The following is a 20758-nucleotide window of genomic DNA, read 5'->3' on the forward strand; positions in this document are numbered from 1 at the left end:
AACTGGCTCTCAAATTGCCTACCTCGGTCCGTTGTTATGGTTGCTGGCACGCCAAACCGGGATATCCATCCCTCAAGGAGCTTCTGCGCGACGACTTCGGTTGTAATCTCCGAGATAGGTATGGCCTCTGGCCATCTTGTGAAACGGTCGATGATTGTGAGCAGGTATCGAAAGTTCTGATTTGCTGGAAGTGGGCCAACGATGTCGACATGTATGTGTGCGAATCGATCGTCTGGCATTCCTAGAGGTGTCACAGGTGTAACAGTGTGACGTCCGATTTTGGCACGTTGACATTGGATGCACTCTCGTGACCACTGCTTGACTTGGCGATTCATGTTATGCCACACAAAACGTTCAGCAATCATTCGTAATGTAGCAGCATGCCCTGGGTGGGACTGCGTGTGGAACTTCAGGAAAACATCTCTTTGGAACACAGCTGGCACATAAACTCGTATACGACCATCTTGGACTGAACAATAAATAGGCCGCTGGCTATCTGGTAGAACTATGCGTTGAAGTTGTAAGGAACTTGCAGGATCGTTCAGGGTCTGTTGAAGACCCTCATCTGTAGTCTGAGCTTCGGATAGCCGGTCATAGTCAATAGTAATGGGTGTTGTGATAGCGTCTACTTCAGGTCGTGAGAGACAATCGGCAACGATATTGGCTGCGCCCTGTATATGTCGAATATCGGTCGAGAATTGGCCAATAAATTCTAGTTGACGTATCTGTCGTGGAGACTGCCGCTCATGTCGCTGTTGGAAGGCAAACGTTAAAGGCTTGTGATCAGTATAAATGGTAAATGGCATACCCTCAAGAAAATGGCGGAAGTGATGTATGCCACTGAATATGGCAAGCAACTCTCGGTCATAAGTGCTGTAGTTTCGCTCCGTCTTAGAAAGCTTTCGAGAGAAGAAAGCGATGGGCTGTAGGTGTTCACCTATAAGCTGTTGCAAAACACCGCCGATGGCAGCATCTGAGGCATCAACTGACATGTTCAATTGGGCATTTGGTGCTGGAAAGACCAATTCAGTCGACGCGGCCAAGAGTTCTTTTACCTTGGTGAAAGCTGTTGCAGCTGCTGGTGTTAATGTTAGTTCTTGCTGCTTTTTCTTTTGCTGAGACAATAACTCCGTTAGTGGCATTAGCTCATTGGCAGCATTAGGTAACCAACGTCTGTAGAAATTGAACATACCCATAAATCGTCGTAGCTGTCGATAGGTCGTAGGTTGTGGAAACTTACGAATCGCGCTAACTTTAGCCGGTAATGGACGAACGCCAGTTGGGGATACCGTGGCACCCAGGAAGTTTACTTCACGTTTACGGAATTTTGATTTATCCTTGTTTATTTGGAGTCCATTTGCTTCCAGAATCCGAAGTACTGATGCCAGGTGTTGCTCATGCTCAGTCTCAGTCTCCGAGGCAACCAAGATATCGTCAATGTATACATACACATATGAGCATTCTCGAAAAATGTGATCGAGGTATCTCTGGAACGTCTGGGCAGCATTTCGCAAACCGAACGGCATTCGGAGGAACTCGTACAGCCCAAAGGGGGTTATTACAGCCGTCTTTTGGACATCCTTCGGGTGGACTGGAATTTGGTAAAAAGCACGTACCAAGTCGATGCAAGAGAAAATTTTCTTACCATGTAGCTGGTTAGCAAAATCCTGGATGTGCGGTATAGGGTAGCGATCTGGTTTCGTCATGGCATTTAAACGGCGGAAGTCTCCACAGGCACGCCATCGTCCATTGGACTTCTGAACTAAGTGAAGCGGACTGGCCCAAGATGACTTTGATGGTCGGATAATGCCTGCCTGCATCAGCTCGTTGAATTCTGCTCGTGCAGCTTGAAGACGGTCTGGTGGAAGTCTTCGTGGTTTAGAGAAAACTGGTGTACCTCGAGTCTCAATATAGTGCTGGACTCTTTCAGTATCCTCTGGTATAGTAACAGTTGGACGATCATAGGGATGAGCAGTGGATAAGCCTACTTCTGGCACCCTAACACGACGAGACACACAGGTAATACTGCTTGACATACTTGGACTTACTAGTCGTTTGTTTCTCATGTCTACACTAATGCCATGGTACGTCAGAAAATCGGCTCCTAGTATGGGTGTGGTGACATCTGCGACTACAAATGTCCATGTTACAGGTTGGCCTAGACCAAGGTTTAGTGTGAGCTGTTTCTGACCATATGTTTGGATGCACGATCCGGTGGCAGAATACAGGCGAACAGTGCTGGGCTGAGTCGCAGTGCAGATTTTACGTGGAAGCACACTTAGGTCTGCCCCTGTATCAATAAGAAATTGAAGTTGGAGAGCACTATCGGTAATGAAGAGGCGGCGTGGTATGTGAGGGGCTGCGGTTGCCGCCATTACTGCGCCCTTTGATCGTTTTTTGTAAAATTGCAGGGTGGTCTACATTTCTTTGCTTGTGCACCAAATCTTCGATGGTAGTAACACTGTTCGTCTGATGATGACTTGGTACTCTTGGTCATTTGAATCTGTTGCCCTTCTTCAGCTACAGTTAATCTGTTGGATAAAGCATTCACTTGGTCACTCAATGCAGCCACTGTTTTGTCTAAGGTAGAGCTTTCGGTAACAACCATGACTGGAAAACTGGAACACCGTAGGTACGTATCGGCTTTCTTAGCAAGTTCTTCTAGGTCTCCATCAAGAATAGATATAACGCTTCGAACTGAAGGTGGCAGGCGGTCCAACCAAAAATTTTTGAGAACTTGCGTACTAATGCTATCCATGGCCAAAGCTTGCATTCGATGGAGTAGTTGAGTGGGTTTTAGGTCACCCAGAGTGAATTCCATCAACTTGTGGATCTTTTCATCTGAGCTGGTGCCATACCTGTCGAGAAGTCGAGTTTTCAGTTGTATATAGGCATTGCCAGCAGTGGGATTCTTTACTATGTCTGCTACTTCTATAAGTACTTCACTGTTTAAACTAGCAACAGTATGGTCGAATTTACAGTTGTCAGTTGTGATTTTGGCTTGTCGAAACTGCGCTTCTAGCCGGAGAAACCATAGTTCTGGTTCAATGCGCCAAAACTCTGGCGCTTTAATGCCTACCCGTGCAATTAATGAGTGATTGTCGCCTTCGCACGGTGTAATATTCATATTGTTTGGCATTGTTTGGTCGGTGTTTGTCATAGTTGTGTATAAATCGTTGTACTTACAGTTTTTTTTCTCGGGGTCACCAATGTGGCCTGTTTGCGGGAAGCAAAGTAGTCGGGGCACACTTTAAACTGTTTTATTGATTTATTAGCAATAAACTACATACTAAAAACAAGTAAGAAAACTGTAAGAGTTCTTTTCGTTGTCACCTCGTCGTGTGATCGTGTTCTGACAGCCATCAGCTGCTCTCATCTCCTCTGTTTTTTTCCGTCGACGTTCCCTCACTTCAATAGCACAGTCAACCCATGTGTGGCTGGAGGTTAATTGTCAATCTGCCACATTGTTTTTAACTCATTCATTTCATCATATTTCCATGGCTTTTTGGCGTCTTTGTTCGTGTAATGACTAGGCTTTTCACGGAATGACGCGTTACACCTATTGTCTGCGACATATACACATTAGATGCTGCACAACCGAGAGAACAAGCTGGCTTCTGAAGTGGATTCAGTACCATAGATCATATTCATACACCTCTAGAACTAATGAATAGAGCTAAACAATATGAAATACTGCTAGCATTAACTTTTATAGATTTGGAGAAGGTTTTCGATTCTATATATATCAAGGCAGTAATAGAAGCTTTGATCGACCAAGACATTGACAAACCGTACATACAAACCTTAGCAAATATATACAGACAAGCAAAAGCCAAGGTAAAAATTTATGAAAACACTCCAGAATTTCTCACTACCAGAGGCTCTTCACTGCAACTCCACACTGCAAACTCTTCACTGCAACTCTAGAAAATATATTCAGCAAAATGAACTGACAGAACAAAGGAATATCTGAGCCATCTAAGATTTGCAGACGACATCGTTCTGATTACTAATAATCCTGCAGGACTACAAGAACTTATAAGCGACCTAAATGCAGCTAGCAATGAAGTTGACCTAAAAATGAACTTGACAAAAACAAAAACCATGTACAACGAGCTAGTGGATGTCCTAGTTGTAATAATAACACTGCAATTGATACAGTAGACGAGTATGTATACTTGGGACAATTAATACATAAATCTGTCTCCTTACTTCCAGAAATCAACAGAAGAATGAAACTAGCTTGGACATATTTTGGTAGAAATGCAGTTATATTCAAATCGAAGATGCCAATCCAATTGAAGAAAAAAAATCATTCGATTAGTGTATACTACCAATCACGACATACGGCTCTGAAACTTGAACACTAAAGAAAGAGATAATATCGAAACTCAAAGTCACTCAAAGGTAAATAGAGTGATGCATGCTAGGTATAACAAAAGAGAGATAGAAAAAGAATAGAATGGATCAGACAGAAAACCAAGGTCATTAATGTACTATAGAATTAAATCTTTAAAATGGCAGGGGTGGGACATTTAGCGAGAAGAACTGAGAATAGATGGTCCTCTAGAATTACACTGTGGTATCCAAGAGGCGTCAAGAGACCAACAAGGCGTCCAAATTTAAGGTGGGACTGTGACATAAGGAAACAAGCCGGTACAACATGGCACAGAAAAGCGAATTTTAGGCAATGAGCAGATATGAATATGTAAGGAAGGCTACACCATAATCGGTAGAATATGCTGAGAATGATGATGATGATGATAATGATATATGGTATATACAACAAACCGTTTTTATTGAAAAAAATTGAATAATAATGGTTTCCTTAGACATTTTTGATGTGTGTGTATATATAGGGCGTGCCAAAAGAAGCGAGACAGACGAATATTTCGCCAAATATATATCGCATCGAAAAATATAAAAAGAGTGTTCAATGTTTTTCAAAAATCTTTCGAATAAAATCAAATACTACCCCCAGCTCTACCTCTGTGGGTGGGGCAGGAGGCAACTTTAAAATCTTAAATGGGAACCCTCATTTTTATCGCAGATAGGGTTCGTGGGCTTGGAATCCATTAGACCTCTTTCTGTTCGTAAGAATCATTTAAATAAAATATCATCTAGACTTATTTATTCATCTGAACATTATTCTACTAGTTAACATTAGCAATATGTTATCCTATTTAGATACGTTTCTTTAATTAAACAAAAAAATGGACACCTATTAAATTTTGTAGACCACATTATTATAATTTCTTACCAATGGCAAAACAGACAGGCATACAAAATTTCAATACAATTGGACCAATTTTCTGATGTTTTTTAAGTCAGTATATATCAGATACACTTTTTTCCAAAAAAAAAGAAGCTATTAATATTTTGTTTGATATAAAACATCGTAATAATTTTTTTTATTGTATAAGTAATTGATAAAATTATCCCCCATTTCAAAACATTTTTTAACAAGGATATCCTAACAACTTAATCACATTTTTAATCTACTATATAATTATCCGTGGCCTTTTGAATAACTCAGAATGCCAAGAATATTCATGATAAAATGAAATTCTGTATGTTTTATAACCGTTTCTTAATTTTCATTAATTGAGACATGTCATGCGTGTTGTACAGCCATTTGACTGCAGTTAAGGCAGTAGGACGCCTTCTTTTCAAGATAGCATATACCTGACTAATAATTAGGCAGTGGCGGACGTTGCTATCTTAACGCAGGATCGGACCGTTTTGCAAAATATTCAATGGCACGTGCTATAGTATATTAATAACCGTACATTTTACATTAAACTGGGATATGCCGATATAATGATAAAAGAAATTGCTTTTTAAAGTCTTTATTTCTACCACTTTTAACATACTTTTGATTTTATATTGTTTCTCGTTTCTATTTAATATTTAATCCGTTGACTAAATTGATCACTACCGAATTTATCGTGGGAATCTATATCTGACTATAATAGAAGCCACAGTTAGAGTGCAGTGTAGGTAAAATAGGCAACGTATTTCTTACGGGAGAACGGTGACCACATTGCCGGTTTGCCCCGAGCGGCACGTCAGGACCGGGTTTAAGAATTATAGCATTGAAATATACGCTCACAAAACAATTGTTATCATTGCTATCATTATTGTTTCAACTAAAGCATGATTTAATCATCGATGTATAAATAAGAGAATTACATTGTCGAACTAAACAATAACATAAAGAAAAATACTGTAAAGAAAGTAAAATATATTAAAAACTCATTGTCGATAACATCTATATTTATCAATTTTTAATAGCTTTCATTGTAAACACATTCTTTGTGAAATAATGACACAAAAACTTGTCGGCAAAAACTATGAAAGCTCAATTCTATTTTATTTTCGCAAGCGGATGAAAGTAACCACATCATGGAGTCGTTGCCAGTATGTGTCGTGAATTTTAAACAGGGTGTAACTCTTAGTGTGCAAGTAAAACGTGTGGTGTTAAATGTATTGAACTATCATCTGAACTTAAAAAATGGTGACAGCTTGACAATTACTGTGGAAAAGCTTACTGATGCAAAGGCTTCAGTCAAAAAGGAATGGAGGGATACAACGATCAAGAATCCACGAGATGCCTTCATAAAAGGGCTCTCCTATGGACTGAAAGCTCCAACTCATAGAGGTCCTCAGTTTGTTCTTCCTTATGTTGGAAGCGAAACAACTGGTCTTGTGGCATGGGCCGAATTAACTTTCTTGGCCAAGAAGGGTATAAGTGACATTTTTGTAAATATTAAGAAAACTGCATCGCTGAACTGGAAATCTTTCATTATATTTGGAGGTCTAGGCGATAAGTCTAACAGGTGGTGCTTTTTAGCGGCAAGTTACTGAGCCTCAAAGCCACAGCTACTATGAGTAGGGCTTGGAAGAGAAAAGATACAAGTGCACTTGTATCCTTGTTCCACTGTGTCAGACTGTTACTTGGGTTTGTTCTGTTTTGTGATTATTTTGGATGGGTAGTGATATAACTCCAAAGTAATACTTTAATGTAAACTGCAGCGTTTTACGTTATTATAAACTACAGTTTTTTAAGAAGAGTTCGTTTTGTTTATTTGCGAAATACGAAGCTAGTGATAGAGGATTTAACTGTTAATCTGTTTTTACCACCAAAGCAGACTGGGAGCAGATTCGGAGATCAGATAAGTGGAAAAAAACAAGGCTCAAATAGCAAGAAATTTAGGTGAAGCTTACATGGACAAAAAATACAATACTTATGAAGCCAAAAAAATACGAGAACTTAAAAGTCATCGCTGTTAGAATAAACGTACCAATATTATTTCACAAGAACAAAAACTTTCAATTTTTAAAGAGTATTGAGCATTTGGCACTGGAATCTCCAAACAGATTTTCTAAATTGATCCATACAGACTGAGCCTATAAAAAGAAAAAAGCTAAATGCAGTTAGCAACAAAGAGGTGTCATGTGTTTATATTCTGGAAGGTTTTAGAGTATATAAATAGTTTATAATGAAAACTCTTGATGTCTCCAATAAACATTTACAAAATGTAGTTGAAAGCGAAGAAAGGCTCCTCAGGCGTGTCATGAATAGACAAAAGAGAAAAGAAATCACTCCGAACAACATTTCTAAAAAGGCAAATGAAATCATAAAAGAGCATATTAATAAGTTTCCTAGGTACACAAGCCACTACACTAGAAATAAGCCTCCGAATAGGAGTTATTTTCCTCAGGAGTGTAATTTGAAAATAATGTACAAACTTTATTGTGATAACAGGAGGGGAAACAGCAAGAAGCTGTAAGTGAAACCTTTTACAGAAATATTTTTAATACTCAACGTTAGTTTCAAAAGGACAAATACAGACCCTTATACTTGTCTTCTAGTTTGGCAGAAGTAAACCATTTACCTCAGACAGAAAAAGACTTCCACCTACGTAAGACGAAAGCCGTAAAAACAGCAATGAGAGTCATGACAATGACTTTGGTGTGATAAAGTCAAAAAAGAAAAGAACCAAAAATAACTTGTATGTACAACATTGGATGGAGCTGGTAACTTCTACAAGTAGTACAAAGTTCTTTACAGTACAGATGGAAAATGACGATTTTTTAGACTTTCAAACACTTACGCCATACTTCAAGAAGAGCATAACTGAAATACAGAGCATGCAATGGTTACATTTTCCACAGAATAAACCTCTAACAGTTACTTTCAACAGCTGCTCAACTACGTACCTCCAATTTACCATGAGTTTTTGATAAATATGCGACATGATGGTCAACAAGCTGGAGAACTAGCAAACTTAGAAGAAGCAGAAGTCGAAAATGACGATTTGGATCACCTCTAGGACACTGATATCAATGACTCATAAGTCAATTATGTATTAGTGTTATGGTAAAGAATAAATTTGTAAAAAGATTTATAATCATTTTACACTTTTTACTTTTATGGTGCATTTCTTAGAAGTAGGTAAAAGGGTACAAGAGCTACTTAGCAACCTAAAAATAGCTCCAAAATGAGTAAATTCAAAAAAATATGCTTTTTTGTTCCCAATAATAATAATAATGCCATGGACGTATAAACACACACTGTATTTATACGTCCATGAATAATGCCTACAGTTACTAAACCGGAAAAGAAAAACTAGTTTTAAAAAATCATGACAATTACAATGAAGGCTCAACTTTGAACGGCATTTACTCAAAATTTACTTTGTGTCACTTATATCCCTTTACTTGTAGGGTCCTCGTATAAAAAAATATTGCATTGCAATTTTAAGTATCTATCCCTATACGAACATCGACGGGCGGTACTGAAATTAGAGGTGGTTCAGAAATTACTACTTTTTGAAAGTTCCCCTTGATGCATGATAATAAGATCGAATTATAAGGGACAAATAATAACTGTTATTATTATTCATGACTTATGAACAGCAACTGAGAAAAATTTTAATAACGCAATTTCTCTAATAACTGATTGCCCCAAATCACGAAGGGAATTTAAGCAGTGGTGGATGTCATAATTTTGTCCTCTTTTGTTTGATATATTCTGCGTCCTCTGTATTTACGACAAATTAATAAGCTCTAATTGTACGCCTATTATTGTCTGTGGTATTTACTAGGAGCTTTGTACGAGACAGCAATTTTCTGCACTGTAAAATTTATGAAACAATTTAAAAATCGGTAAATAGTTAAAGCGATACAAATTAATAAAGGTAATCCCTAAAATTATAAAATATTATATCTACCATAGTTTTAATCACAAATGGGATATACAGGGTATAACAAAGAGGTAGGTCATAAATTAAACCGCGTATTCTGGTACGAAAAATAGTTCGATTGAAGCTAACTTACCTTATTACAAATATACACATGATATGCATACGAATAGCTTTAAAAAAAAATAACAGTAAAATTTGTACACCCCATACAAAGTTTATGGGGGTTTTGTTCCCTTAAACCCTCCAAATGTTTGTATACGTTCCAATTAAATTAATATTGTGGTACCATTAGTTAAACACAATGTTTTTAAAACTTTTTTGCCTCTTAGTACTTTTTCGATAAGACAGTTTTTATCAAGATGCGGCATCTTTTTTAATATGTTTCAAGGTACCTAAAATAATGTAAACTATAAATCAATTTTCATATTATTACCAGATCTCTATAAACTTACTTAACCATTTACAAATATGTGGTGGATTTTTCTTCAGTCCACAAATATGTGGACCTCTCCATTTTCTTGAATACATATTCCACACCGTTTTAAAAAGGAAAATCGAATATTTTAAATTATGGGCTTCTGACGAAATCGATTTGTAGCTTCCATGATTCTATTCCTTAGTTGTTGTTCGTTCATAATTGGTACGCAATATACGTACCCTTTCATAAAACCTCAGAAGCAAAAATCAATTGGGTTAAGATCTGCACCTTTGGGTGGCCAAGAAATAATCGCATCAGGGCACCTTTCAATCCAATGTCCAGGATACTGATCGAAAAGATATTCTCTTATTTCATTATGGTAATGCACTGGAGCGCCATCCTGTAAAAACCACTTATTTTTCCTGATTGCGAGATTGACCTCGTCTAAGTACTCTGGTAACATGTATTGTAGAAAGTGTAAATAATTTTCACCGTTTAAATTGTTTGGAAGAAATACTGGCCCTATTAGGTTATTATCGATAATTCCTGCCCAAACATTGACTTTAAAATTTCTTTGGTGATGAGAGAGTTTTTTGCGTGAGGGTTTTCTTCGGCCCAGACGTGCGTGTTATGATGGTTCGTAATGACATTTCTGTTTAAGGTGGCTTCATCGGTAAACAAAACACGATTAATAAAATTGACGTTTTGTGTGTTTTTCGTTAAAAACCAATCGCAAAACCCCATTCTTTTACATCCAGTAATTCTTGGGTGTTAAGTGATAAGGATAAACCTGCTTTTTCTTGAATCTTCTCCAACTATTTTTTTCATGACTTTGCACAAAACATTGGTGAGTGAGATGGGTCTATAAGAGGAAATTTTAGTCCGTGCATTGTTAAGTTTGAGAATAGGTATAATTATTGAGTTGCTTCAGGAATTTGAAAAGACATTATTTAACCATATTCTATTAAAAATATTTAGGACACTTTCAGCGGCGTCTGGCATTTTTTCCAAGCATATTAAAGGTATATTATCAGGTCCAGGAGTAGCTTTTAGTAGTATTAGGGGCAAAGTTTTACAGACTTACAGATGATGCTAAATAGAGTAAATACAACTGGCAACCAATTTGGACTAATGATCAATAGAAAGAAAACTAAATTTATGGTGATCAGTAAAAAGAACATTCAACATATCGACCTGAATATTGAAGCCGAACGTATTGAAAGAGTACACCGATTTAAATATCTGGGATATACAGTAAATGATAAGTGGGACCCAGATGTAGAGATTAAGATCTGAATTGAAATAGCAAGATCCGAATTCATCAAAATGAGAAAGCTCTTAAGCAACCCTCACCTAAGCGTTAACCTCCGATGGCGCGCCACGAAATGCTACGTACTCTCTACGCTACTTTACGGAGTTGAAGGGTGGACGTTAACAGCAGCAACTATAAAGAAGTTAGCGGCTCTAGAAATGTGGCTGTATCGACGCATACTGAGAATACCTTGGACAGACAGAGTGACAAACACAGAGGTATTAAGACGAATGGGTAAAGAGGTGGAATTGTTAACAACTGTTTAAAGGAGGAATGCGTCATACCTGGGCCATGTGTTCCTTAATGATAAGTACAGTCTGCTACAGCTTATCGTGGAAGGCAAGATTAAAGGTAGAAGTGGTTTGGGCAGAAAGAAGAAATCTTGGCTAAGAAACTTAAGAGAATGGTTTCAAATACCAGAAGCTGCGAACAGAATACGTGCGGCACAAAACAGAGAAACCTATCGTTTGATGGTCGCCAATCTTCGGCAGAAGACGGCACATAAAGAAGAAGAAGGGACAAAGTTAAGTTCATCTAAGGTTAAAAGTATAAATTATCCTGTTCTCAATCTGCAATAAATTCTGATATATAAAACCTATTCTACACTTCACCTAAACTTTTATATTGTTTGTAGTACGGACATCACTATATTAAACTTACCATAAGTATTTATCGTATTATAGTGCGCTTTCTTAAAGGCAACTACCTGTATTTTGTTTTTGAAGATTTATTCACACAATCTATCTACATTGACATTTATTCCTAATGACCATCAGCTTACTTAATTTATAAATTTTATACACTTTTAAAATTACTTGTAGGGAGTATTCCAGTAAGTACTGACCTTTCAAAAATAAGATTTGTCTAAACATAAAAAATATTTGAACAGCTTAATTAAAACTAAAACCTAGAAAAGTAAGTACGTCAGATGGTTTGAACCTCTGGGATAGTGACAAATTAACTTATATTCAAGTCACACACAAAATAGTTTGTCCACTTTTAAGCGTTTTGCTAAAATGTACCTTATTATTCTACAAAAACCAATTGTAAACTGTCAAATTGGTTGCAGCCCAACGCCAATTTATAAATAATTACAAATAATACATTTATATATATATATATATATATATATATATATATATATATATATTTATAAGTAATTACAAATAATAAATTATAAATAATACAGGTTTAATCTAATAATTTCTAAATTAATTTTTTTTAAACGATTTCCAGGTTGGAAATCTATACATCGATTGGTAGTCAAAACAAACATAAAATGTAATTCTCATTACAATCAATTGCCATTTAGTACCTATAAAATAATATTTTAAGATAAAATTGTTTTATATAGAAAAATATATCGTTCGTTCACTTTTACCAAGGTTCAAATCGAGAACAAATTTACAACAACAAACGATGAATAAATGTATCGAAAAACTTTCACCCGCCTGTTCAAACTGTCCTTTCTCTCCAAATAAAAGTAACATTTTATCCGGATTTATGAAGCTGGCAACGGTGGCACCAGTGAGCGATTGTCATAAATCAAGTATGTTTTTGTGGGAATAATGTGAGCCGAGAATTGGCATGTTTATGGAGCAATTACAGAAATGAGCTACTTTAACCGCCATCAAACAGAATGATTAGTGGCTTCATTATTTTCACCAATCACGTTTCCTCATAAATACTACATGTATCGTATAATTAAAAACGCTATTTATTTCCAATTGCCTTTCGCGACACATGCGATTATATTTTATTATGGAGTTGAGTAGCGCAAAGCGCAATAATGACTGTGTCTTTAGGAACGGATCACTAAAGTGAAAATAATGTAAATAACGTACATAAGGAAAGTTTACAATCAACAAAGAAATACTTTTGGGATATTACCAGAAAAAGTTTTATGAAAACAGGCAACGTTTAATGATCAAAATAGAGAAAAGGCGGCACATTCGGACCCGCAATTGGTTTTTACTTAATTATATTTATAATAAAGCCATTTGAATTCCAATTTAAGAAAAAAACTAAACTAACATTATATAGGAATAACTTTTCTTAGTTTGAAATATTCCAAAAATATATATTATAGGTACGACTCGAATTTTTGCAAAAGTTTACACAATTGGCACTTAAAAAAAGTAAATTCGGACCTATTTTTCCTCGTATTTCGTACCCCCTAGAAATCTAAAGGATTATGGCTGGTCAGAAGTAATTCATAGTTAACCCTGGTACATCACACTTATTTTTTAAGGCATGATCTTCACACTCGGGTCTCAGAAACCGAAAGCTGTTTTTTAGCAAAAAAACAGAAAATGTGAATATTTGATGGATTTGGAAGAATATCTAATCTTAGTAGAATGTGTAGAAAAAAATTTAACCATGGTGTGGTATTTCACAAAGAGATATATTTGTTGAAATTCAAAAATAACATAAAATAATATTCAAACATAAAACATTGTTAATAAAACAAATAAACATTAAATTGAAATTATCATCTACAAAATACACCTGTATAACTATCCTTGTAAGAAAAAAATAAACTCTTTTGGTAATATAAGTCTTAGTTATTCTTAGCCAGGTCTTCAGTTTCTTGGATCTTGATGTTCGCATTCACAGCATAGCTTTATGTTCCATGCAATATGGTCTGCGACACTCAGAACACACAAAACTGGTTTTTCTATCTTTTCCCTTTGCACAAAAGCAGCATCTAACTTTTTTTGTTAAATGAACATCATGTTGTGGTGGGGGGACTTCAATTCCCAGAATTTCAGAAATTCTTTGCCGCAGTGTTTTTTGTAAAGTAGCCACGGTCAATTGTTCTTGTAACCATGGTTCAATTAGACTCATTCCTAACTGCTTTAGAAAAGATTTTCGATTATTGTTTCTACTTTCCTTCCAGTGGGTATTTGAGAGAGAAAACAAAACCATTTCATTTATTCCACTAGCATCAAGTATATTGAAAAAAACTCGTAGCGGCCAACGTCTGGTCTTCCGTGAGGTAGTGTAACAATGGCAGAGCTGATCAAATGTATGTGTTCCTCCCTTCGTTTCATTATACGAATGTATAATATTGGGCTTACCCGTAATGGCATGAAGAGAGTCAATGTTGACAGCAAAAGAACAATTTTGTTTCGTTTAGGAGTATATGAAACAAGAGTTTTATTTCTATCAAAAGCAAATAGCGATGTACCTACCTCTTTTTTTTTGAGGAATGTAGCAGGTATTTCTCTCTTATTTTTTCTCAAAGTACCTAGGAGAGTTAATTGGTACTGTTCTAACATTTGTTCCGCTAAGGGAATTGACGTAAACCAATTATCAACAGTGATGTTTCGGTTAGTTCCATGTATTGGTTGTGAAAGTTTTCGAACATACTAAGCCGGTACTGATTCATTGTTTTCTGTGGTTACTCTTCCAACGTATGGAATTGCATTGAGCATATAATATGATTTTGAATCATTTAGCATCATTATTTTCATTCCATACTTATCAGGCTTACTAGCCATGTAGATTCGAAATGGACATTTTCCTCTATATCCTACAAGCTGTTCATCTACAGTACAGTATTCGTATGGTGTATAGTACGATTTACAGTTATTCACAAAAATGTCGAATAATTCTCGTATAGGTGCAAATTTATCCACTAATTTTCTTTCTGCTCTACTGTCCTTACTATCAAACCTCAGACATAAGGCTATAAATTGGAATCGCTGCTGTGATATCGTTGCCCGAAATATTCCATTTCCAAATTTTACTGACCAAAGTTCATCTAAGTTACAGTTAGATACTCGTAATGCACCTGCTAAAAATCACAGCCCAATGAAAGCCTTTACTTTTGTTCTAGTTACTGGTCTTGTGTAACTCTGCTGTCTAATATCATTGCATTTACGAATGACTTCTTCATTTGAGTGCAAAACAATAACATCTATCATTCGTTCGTTGAACAAAAAATTCCAAGATTGTTCAGGAGATTGAACTGTGCTCGCTTCTCCTTTGGGGCCAGGTAAATGTATTACAATGTTTTCTTGTCTTGTACGACCCTGTCTTGCTGGTGCTTGTGTGCTCCACCGATGACCATTTTCCCCCAGTAAACTAGGAGTATTTCTAACTGGTTCATCCACTATTTCGTCTTCATTGTCGCTTTGTTCACTGTTGCTGTCTGACAGTTGCTCTTCAACGTAATCTTCATCAGACTCGTCCCCTCCAAACATATCGTCTACGATGTCGTTTTCACTCTCATTCTCCCATAAATTGTCTGCCTCTCTCTGTAATTCTACTTCAGTTAAAGGACGACGATTTTCTCTGCTAGTTGATGCCTTTACTCGACTATTTTCTCTACTAGTTGACGCCATTATACTAAAATAAATAAAAATAAAGTTGAAACAAAATTATTACCGTAAACATCACCCTTGGGTCTGGGGTACCCATGCTTGTACTTCTGGAAATATCTTACCTCGTTGTTTCACTAAAATGCAGCGGATGACCCGTATTCTAACTCGGCTTACGACAGACTGAATTTACATAAAATGACGACACACATAAACCACTCATGCGCATGTCACATTGAAATGAATGACTCTCTGGGTTTCTGAGACCCAACATTGCAGTTCCAGGGTTAAATAAATATATAAATTTATTTCATTTTTAAAATAGATTGATTAACAAACTGTGTACAAATCTGACTTTTAAGTGACTTTTCACTATTAGACAAGGAAAGAGAGAAGACAGGTAAAGCACGTTTAATAAACCTCCGTAAAGTGAAGCTAGTTTTGATGTGACCGCCATGTTTTGGTGCCTGTACGTTGCCCATTACTTCCTCTCGCAGAGTTACCAGGTCTACTGATTTTAACTTCAATTTACTAATTTATTGTTACTGAAACACTATATCCATCTACTAAAAAAGAAATGTAATGATAAAATCATGTTTAAAAAGTAATTATTATGTAAGCGTTCACCTATAAATTTTGAAAAAACCCATTTACTACTATATATCCATTATTTTCAATCTGCTGAAGAAATAAAATATGACCTGGCAACCTTTCTGGTGCCGGTATAGGCTTCAGTCAATTCCATAAGATTACGCATCCCCTCTCTTTCCTTGTTTAAGGTTTCACCCGTCACTGACTTGAACCATTGTTCGTTGCAGATCATGCACGTCACATCCGATTCATCCGGTGTGTTTTTCCTGACAGAACCAATTTAGCAATGTCTGCCTCTAAGTCTGCTTTATAAGGAGACGAAGTGATTAAGGCCGACCTGCAGGGTTTGCGGCCTCTTCCAGATGATTTTTTTATTAGTTTGGGCTTAGATAAGGGTCCAAAAAGGCTTGTGTAAACTAGAGAAGGATTTGAAAGAGAACTTGATAAGGGGAATGGCAGAGGTAGGGGAGAAGGTTCTACCAATTGAGTTGAGGTGGATGCTTGTTCGTGTACAACCCAAGAAGGAGAATATGTCACTAGGTGAGAAAATTCAGGATTGTCCTCATCAAGTGTGTTGTTCAAAGTGAAACTTCTTTCAACAGGATCATCAGATGTACAGGTGTTATTATCTAGATTAATAGGCTTCTCTTATTGAGGGCGTTGGTTTACTAACAACCATTGCCTAATCTCTTGACTGTAATAAGTTTTTAAAGGTTTACAAAAAAGATTTATCCAAGGGCTGCAACTTATGAGTTGAATGAGGCGATAAGGAGATGATTATTGATGAAATACAGTTGTAGGTTTTGTAGTGACCAAACAATGGTCGAACCATTTTATAAACAGTTCCGTTATAATTCATCCTGATGGCTGCACGTAAAAGACAGCACCTGGAAAAGCTCCTTTTTGCAACTGAGCATTCATGCATTTGCATGAATGAAATCAAAAAATTAAACTCCTTTGAGATGTGGTGCTACAGGAGAATCCACAGAATATCGTGGACTGAAAAAGTAACTAATATAGAGGTGTTACAAAGAATGAAGAAAGAATGTGAAGTCATAAAAACTGTTAAAATTAGAAAGATTCAATATCTGGGTCATATCATGAGGGGCGAGAAGTACGTATTACTTAGATTAATTATGGAAGGGAAGATACAAGGGAAGATGTAAAATATCCTGGCTAAGAAATTTGAGAGAGTGGTTCGGTTGCAGCTCATTAGAATTATTCAGAAGTGCGGCCAATAAAATTAAAATAGCGATGATGATTTCCAACCTCCGATAGGAGAAAGAACCTGAAGAAGAAGAATACAGAGATAAAAATACTGCAATTACTTTTTGACAGTATTCTTATTTTGTTACCTTTGTTTAGTGAAAAATTTTTTCACAAAATTTGTTTCTAAAATGTTTAAATCACTCACTAATCTTGGTGACATAACTTTAATGAACCATAAAAATCTGAATCCCTGGATGACTTGGTTATCTCCACCTCTATTTTTATTACAAAAATGTGTTTACAATTGCGTGGAAGGCAGGTAGAGTTATGATGTGCCTGTGAAAATATTAGGTCAATATTGTACATGTATACAAAGGGCTCCAGACAAAAAAAACGAAGAAGCTGTGTAAAAATTCAGAAAGTAAGTATATTTACCTCAACATGTCAGAGACCTGTAAAGAACATCACAACTAAAAATAAAGTACTAGAAAATTTTAGTATATAAATAACGTCGAAACAAAATAATTTCGTAATCGAACCTGGGAAGTTTCAGTAAGTAAGAATCAGTTTTAAAATGAATTTAGTTTAACTTTGATTCTATGATTAAAAATAATAAAATATAAAGACCAATATTCAATTTTATTGCTTGAACTTTAAAGCTACATATAAGAAAAAAAAAACATTTGAATGTGAGAGGTGGCATTCAGATTTTTGCAGAAAAATATGTGTAATAACTTGCTTAATAATTTAAAAACGATTTATTTGGAAGCAAAGTCGTACTAAAATAAAATAGCGATAATTGAATTTAGTATAAGATACGACTGGTCAAAAATACGCTGAGAATTGCTTTACATGTCTCTGGTATTATGACCCCCAGAAATTGCGAAGATATTACGGTTGGAAACTTAAGTTACTCGTAAGTCATACCTGAAGTCAAGAAAGGAAGCGTTGCACAAAGCCTCTTATGAGGACTTACAACTTCTCTTATTTTGTTGTTTTGTTTTTTTATTAGTGGAGTAACGAGCTCCAGTAACTTGAAGTATACTGGCTCGTCCATCTTCAGGTAATTTCTCCAATCACTTGGCTCCAAAGACAATTCGTTTAATGAATTCACATGCGTGAGGGTACTCCTTTTTTTCTTTTTTTATATAATTATTTGATGACAAACAGCAGCTGTATAAAGTGAAAGTTTTTCTTCGGAATCCGACATTGTGCGTCTTCACCGAACCATGTCAAATACGAAATGGTAACCAATTAGGAGTGATCATGAATGGGCTATGATTTTGACGTCAATTCATTGGACTGAAGTCATTTGGCGTGGCTCCAAATGGATTGACCGTGAATGCCCAGCTCAAAACAACGGTAAGTCCTTTACTTAAGGTGTCCTTAAGTTATAGGATAACGGTAAGTCCTTTAATGGATAGGATAAAATAAACAAGAGCCCAGTGAGAAAGCAAACTCGAGATTCTAGTGAAATTTTCACAGTTGCTAGAGAGGGACAATTAAGAATAAATGGGAGATACATGTTCACATGCTTCCCGCGTGTGGACAGTCACTTGAGGAAGGAGAAGATATAATTTATGTAATAAGCAATAAACAAGTCTGTTATTTAGTTATTTTTATAAGAAGAATTCTTAAGAAGTTACCAATAACCAGGATATACAAACAATAACATGAACTTTTTTGCATTTTATATCTATGGCGTAAATACAATTTGATTTTGCGACCTCGCTTCTACCGATAATCATGTATCTAACACACTTAATATTGTCTTAGCACCAATTGGTTACATGTTTTATGCCTTAAAGTATTAAAAAGTAGTATCGGCAAAGTTTTAATAAAGAATCTGTTAAAATGTAATATAGAAATACGCTGGTAATAACGATAAAAAACATGTCTATCCCTATAAAAGACACCAAATAACTCCAACAATAAAAAGTAATGTTTTATGTCGACTAGTTCTAATTGAATAGAGTTAATGGAGCAATTACAACAGATAAATACATTGTCATAGCATTTGATCGTTATTGCATCGAAGGCAACTGAAGAGATATAATCTCAAAAAGGAAAGCGCGACAGTGCTAGTGGAATCGTATCAAAATGGTTTTGAAGGCGCGGCGTGTAACTTGGTACAAGTAACGGTGGTCGATCTACAAGTAGCAGTCAGTTGACCAGATATAATTACGAATAGTACAGTTGATCGATGACAAATAAAAGTTTTCAAGATTGCCAGAAAGTTAATATTTCGTATTTTACTTTTTTTACTTTCTATCACAATACATAAGAGACCACAGATAATCTTTAGGTCTCCTGACAAGTAATTAATGGGCGTCAAAAAAATAATGGTAGCAAAAAACGGACCTTAAGAGTATTCAAACCTAAAGGTGGGTACACATATGCGAGCAGAACTGTTCGCGAACCGTTTGTGAACGCTATATTCGTCTATTTGTACGACGGGACGAACCGCTTGCGAGCTGTTCGTTCGTTGCTCGTCAGGAACCACGGCCTGTCGGTTTTTGGGACGAACACAAAGAATGTTCGCCAGTTAAATTTGGACGGTGTTCGAGACTATAAATTGTTTCTGCTAAGTGTGCGATGAGATCATTCGGTTAAACAAAATTGCTGAACGAGCGCGGCTTATTCAAAAGTAACGAGAGAAATTAATAACAGATAATGTAAACAAAATATCGAAATATTCAGAATAACGAAGTAAATTAATTCTCGGTTTGTTATTAGATACTTAGGATATTGGATAGTCGAACATAAACATATTTCCAACGAACTGTTCGCGAACAGCTCACGAGCAGTTCGGCTCGCATATGTGTACCCATCTTTAGCCGCGCTCTTTCAGTGATGGTCAATGATCTCATCGCACACTCAGCAGAAACAATTTATAGTCTAAAGTTCTGCTCGCATATGTGTACCCACCTTAATATACGTATTCGCCACATAAACGTAGAAGACATTAGTAGGGTAAAATGTCAAATTCTGTACATATTTTTAAACGAAGACGCACACAGAAAATCAAGTTCAACTGCGCCTAAGAAGAAATATCACAGGCTTTGACCTACTGGGCGCTACGCATGATATAGCAGACATGTACACACAAGTATAAACAGTTTGCCAACATCTACAAACCTCCTGTCATCACAGACCTGTCTATGTGATTAACTTCTTCGAATATTCAGCCAAATAAGTAGAGGATTTTAAAAATCACCACGAAATGTGGAGATACTCTGAAAATGAAAAGAATGGCATGTATCTTTTGAAGTAGTTAGGAGAATATGCTACTCATTTCCTATTTGACCACAACATCAGAAGTACTGTAGCGAACGGCATTCTGGAAGAAGGAATATAACTCCGATTTTTCTTTTACCACGGACAACAAAGGTACAACTTCCCTTACAGTCAACACCGTTATGTTCTGATCAAAATTCGCATAAGCATCTCAGTTATACGATTATTTACACGCCCTAGATGTAATTTTAGTAAAACTAAGTGCCTAATGTCTCCAGTTATCTTGGCAAATACTTAGGGTGGATTCCACCAAATGGACTGAACTAGGACAGCCAAAAGGACTGCTGCAAATTTTGGTTGTTTTCAACAAGAATTTAAAAAAGTGACGCATACATTGTTCTTGCTTATTTCCCAATACATAAATTACTTCTTCTACTTGTCGGTTTATAACGTTCTC

General features: G+C 36.3%; 1 protein-coding gene across 1 annotated transcript; it reads right to left on the bottom strand.

The window, feature by feature from the left end:
- Window positions 1-2374: 2374 nt before the first annotated feature.
- LOC140438588 (uncharacterized) lies at window positions 2375-3160 on the bottom strand. Its single transcript, XM_072528251.1, has one exon. It carries the CDS (start codon window positions 3158-3160, stop codon window positions 2375-2377), a length of 786 nt encoding a protein of 261 aa, XP_072384352.1.
- Window positions 3161-20758: the final 17598 nt, after the last annotated feature.

This window comes from Diabrotica undecimpunctata, chromosome 4 (genome assembly GCF_040954645.1).
Source record: "Diabrotica undecimpunctata isolate CICGRU chromosome 4, icDiaUnde3, whole genome shotgun sequence".
NCBI classification, from domain to species: Eukaryota; Metazoa; Arthropoda; class Insecta; order Coleoptera; family Chrysomelidae; genus Diabrotica; species Diabrotica undecimpunctata.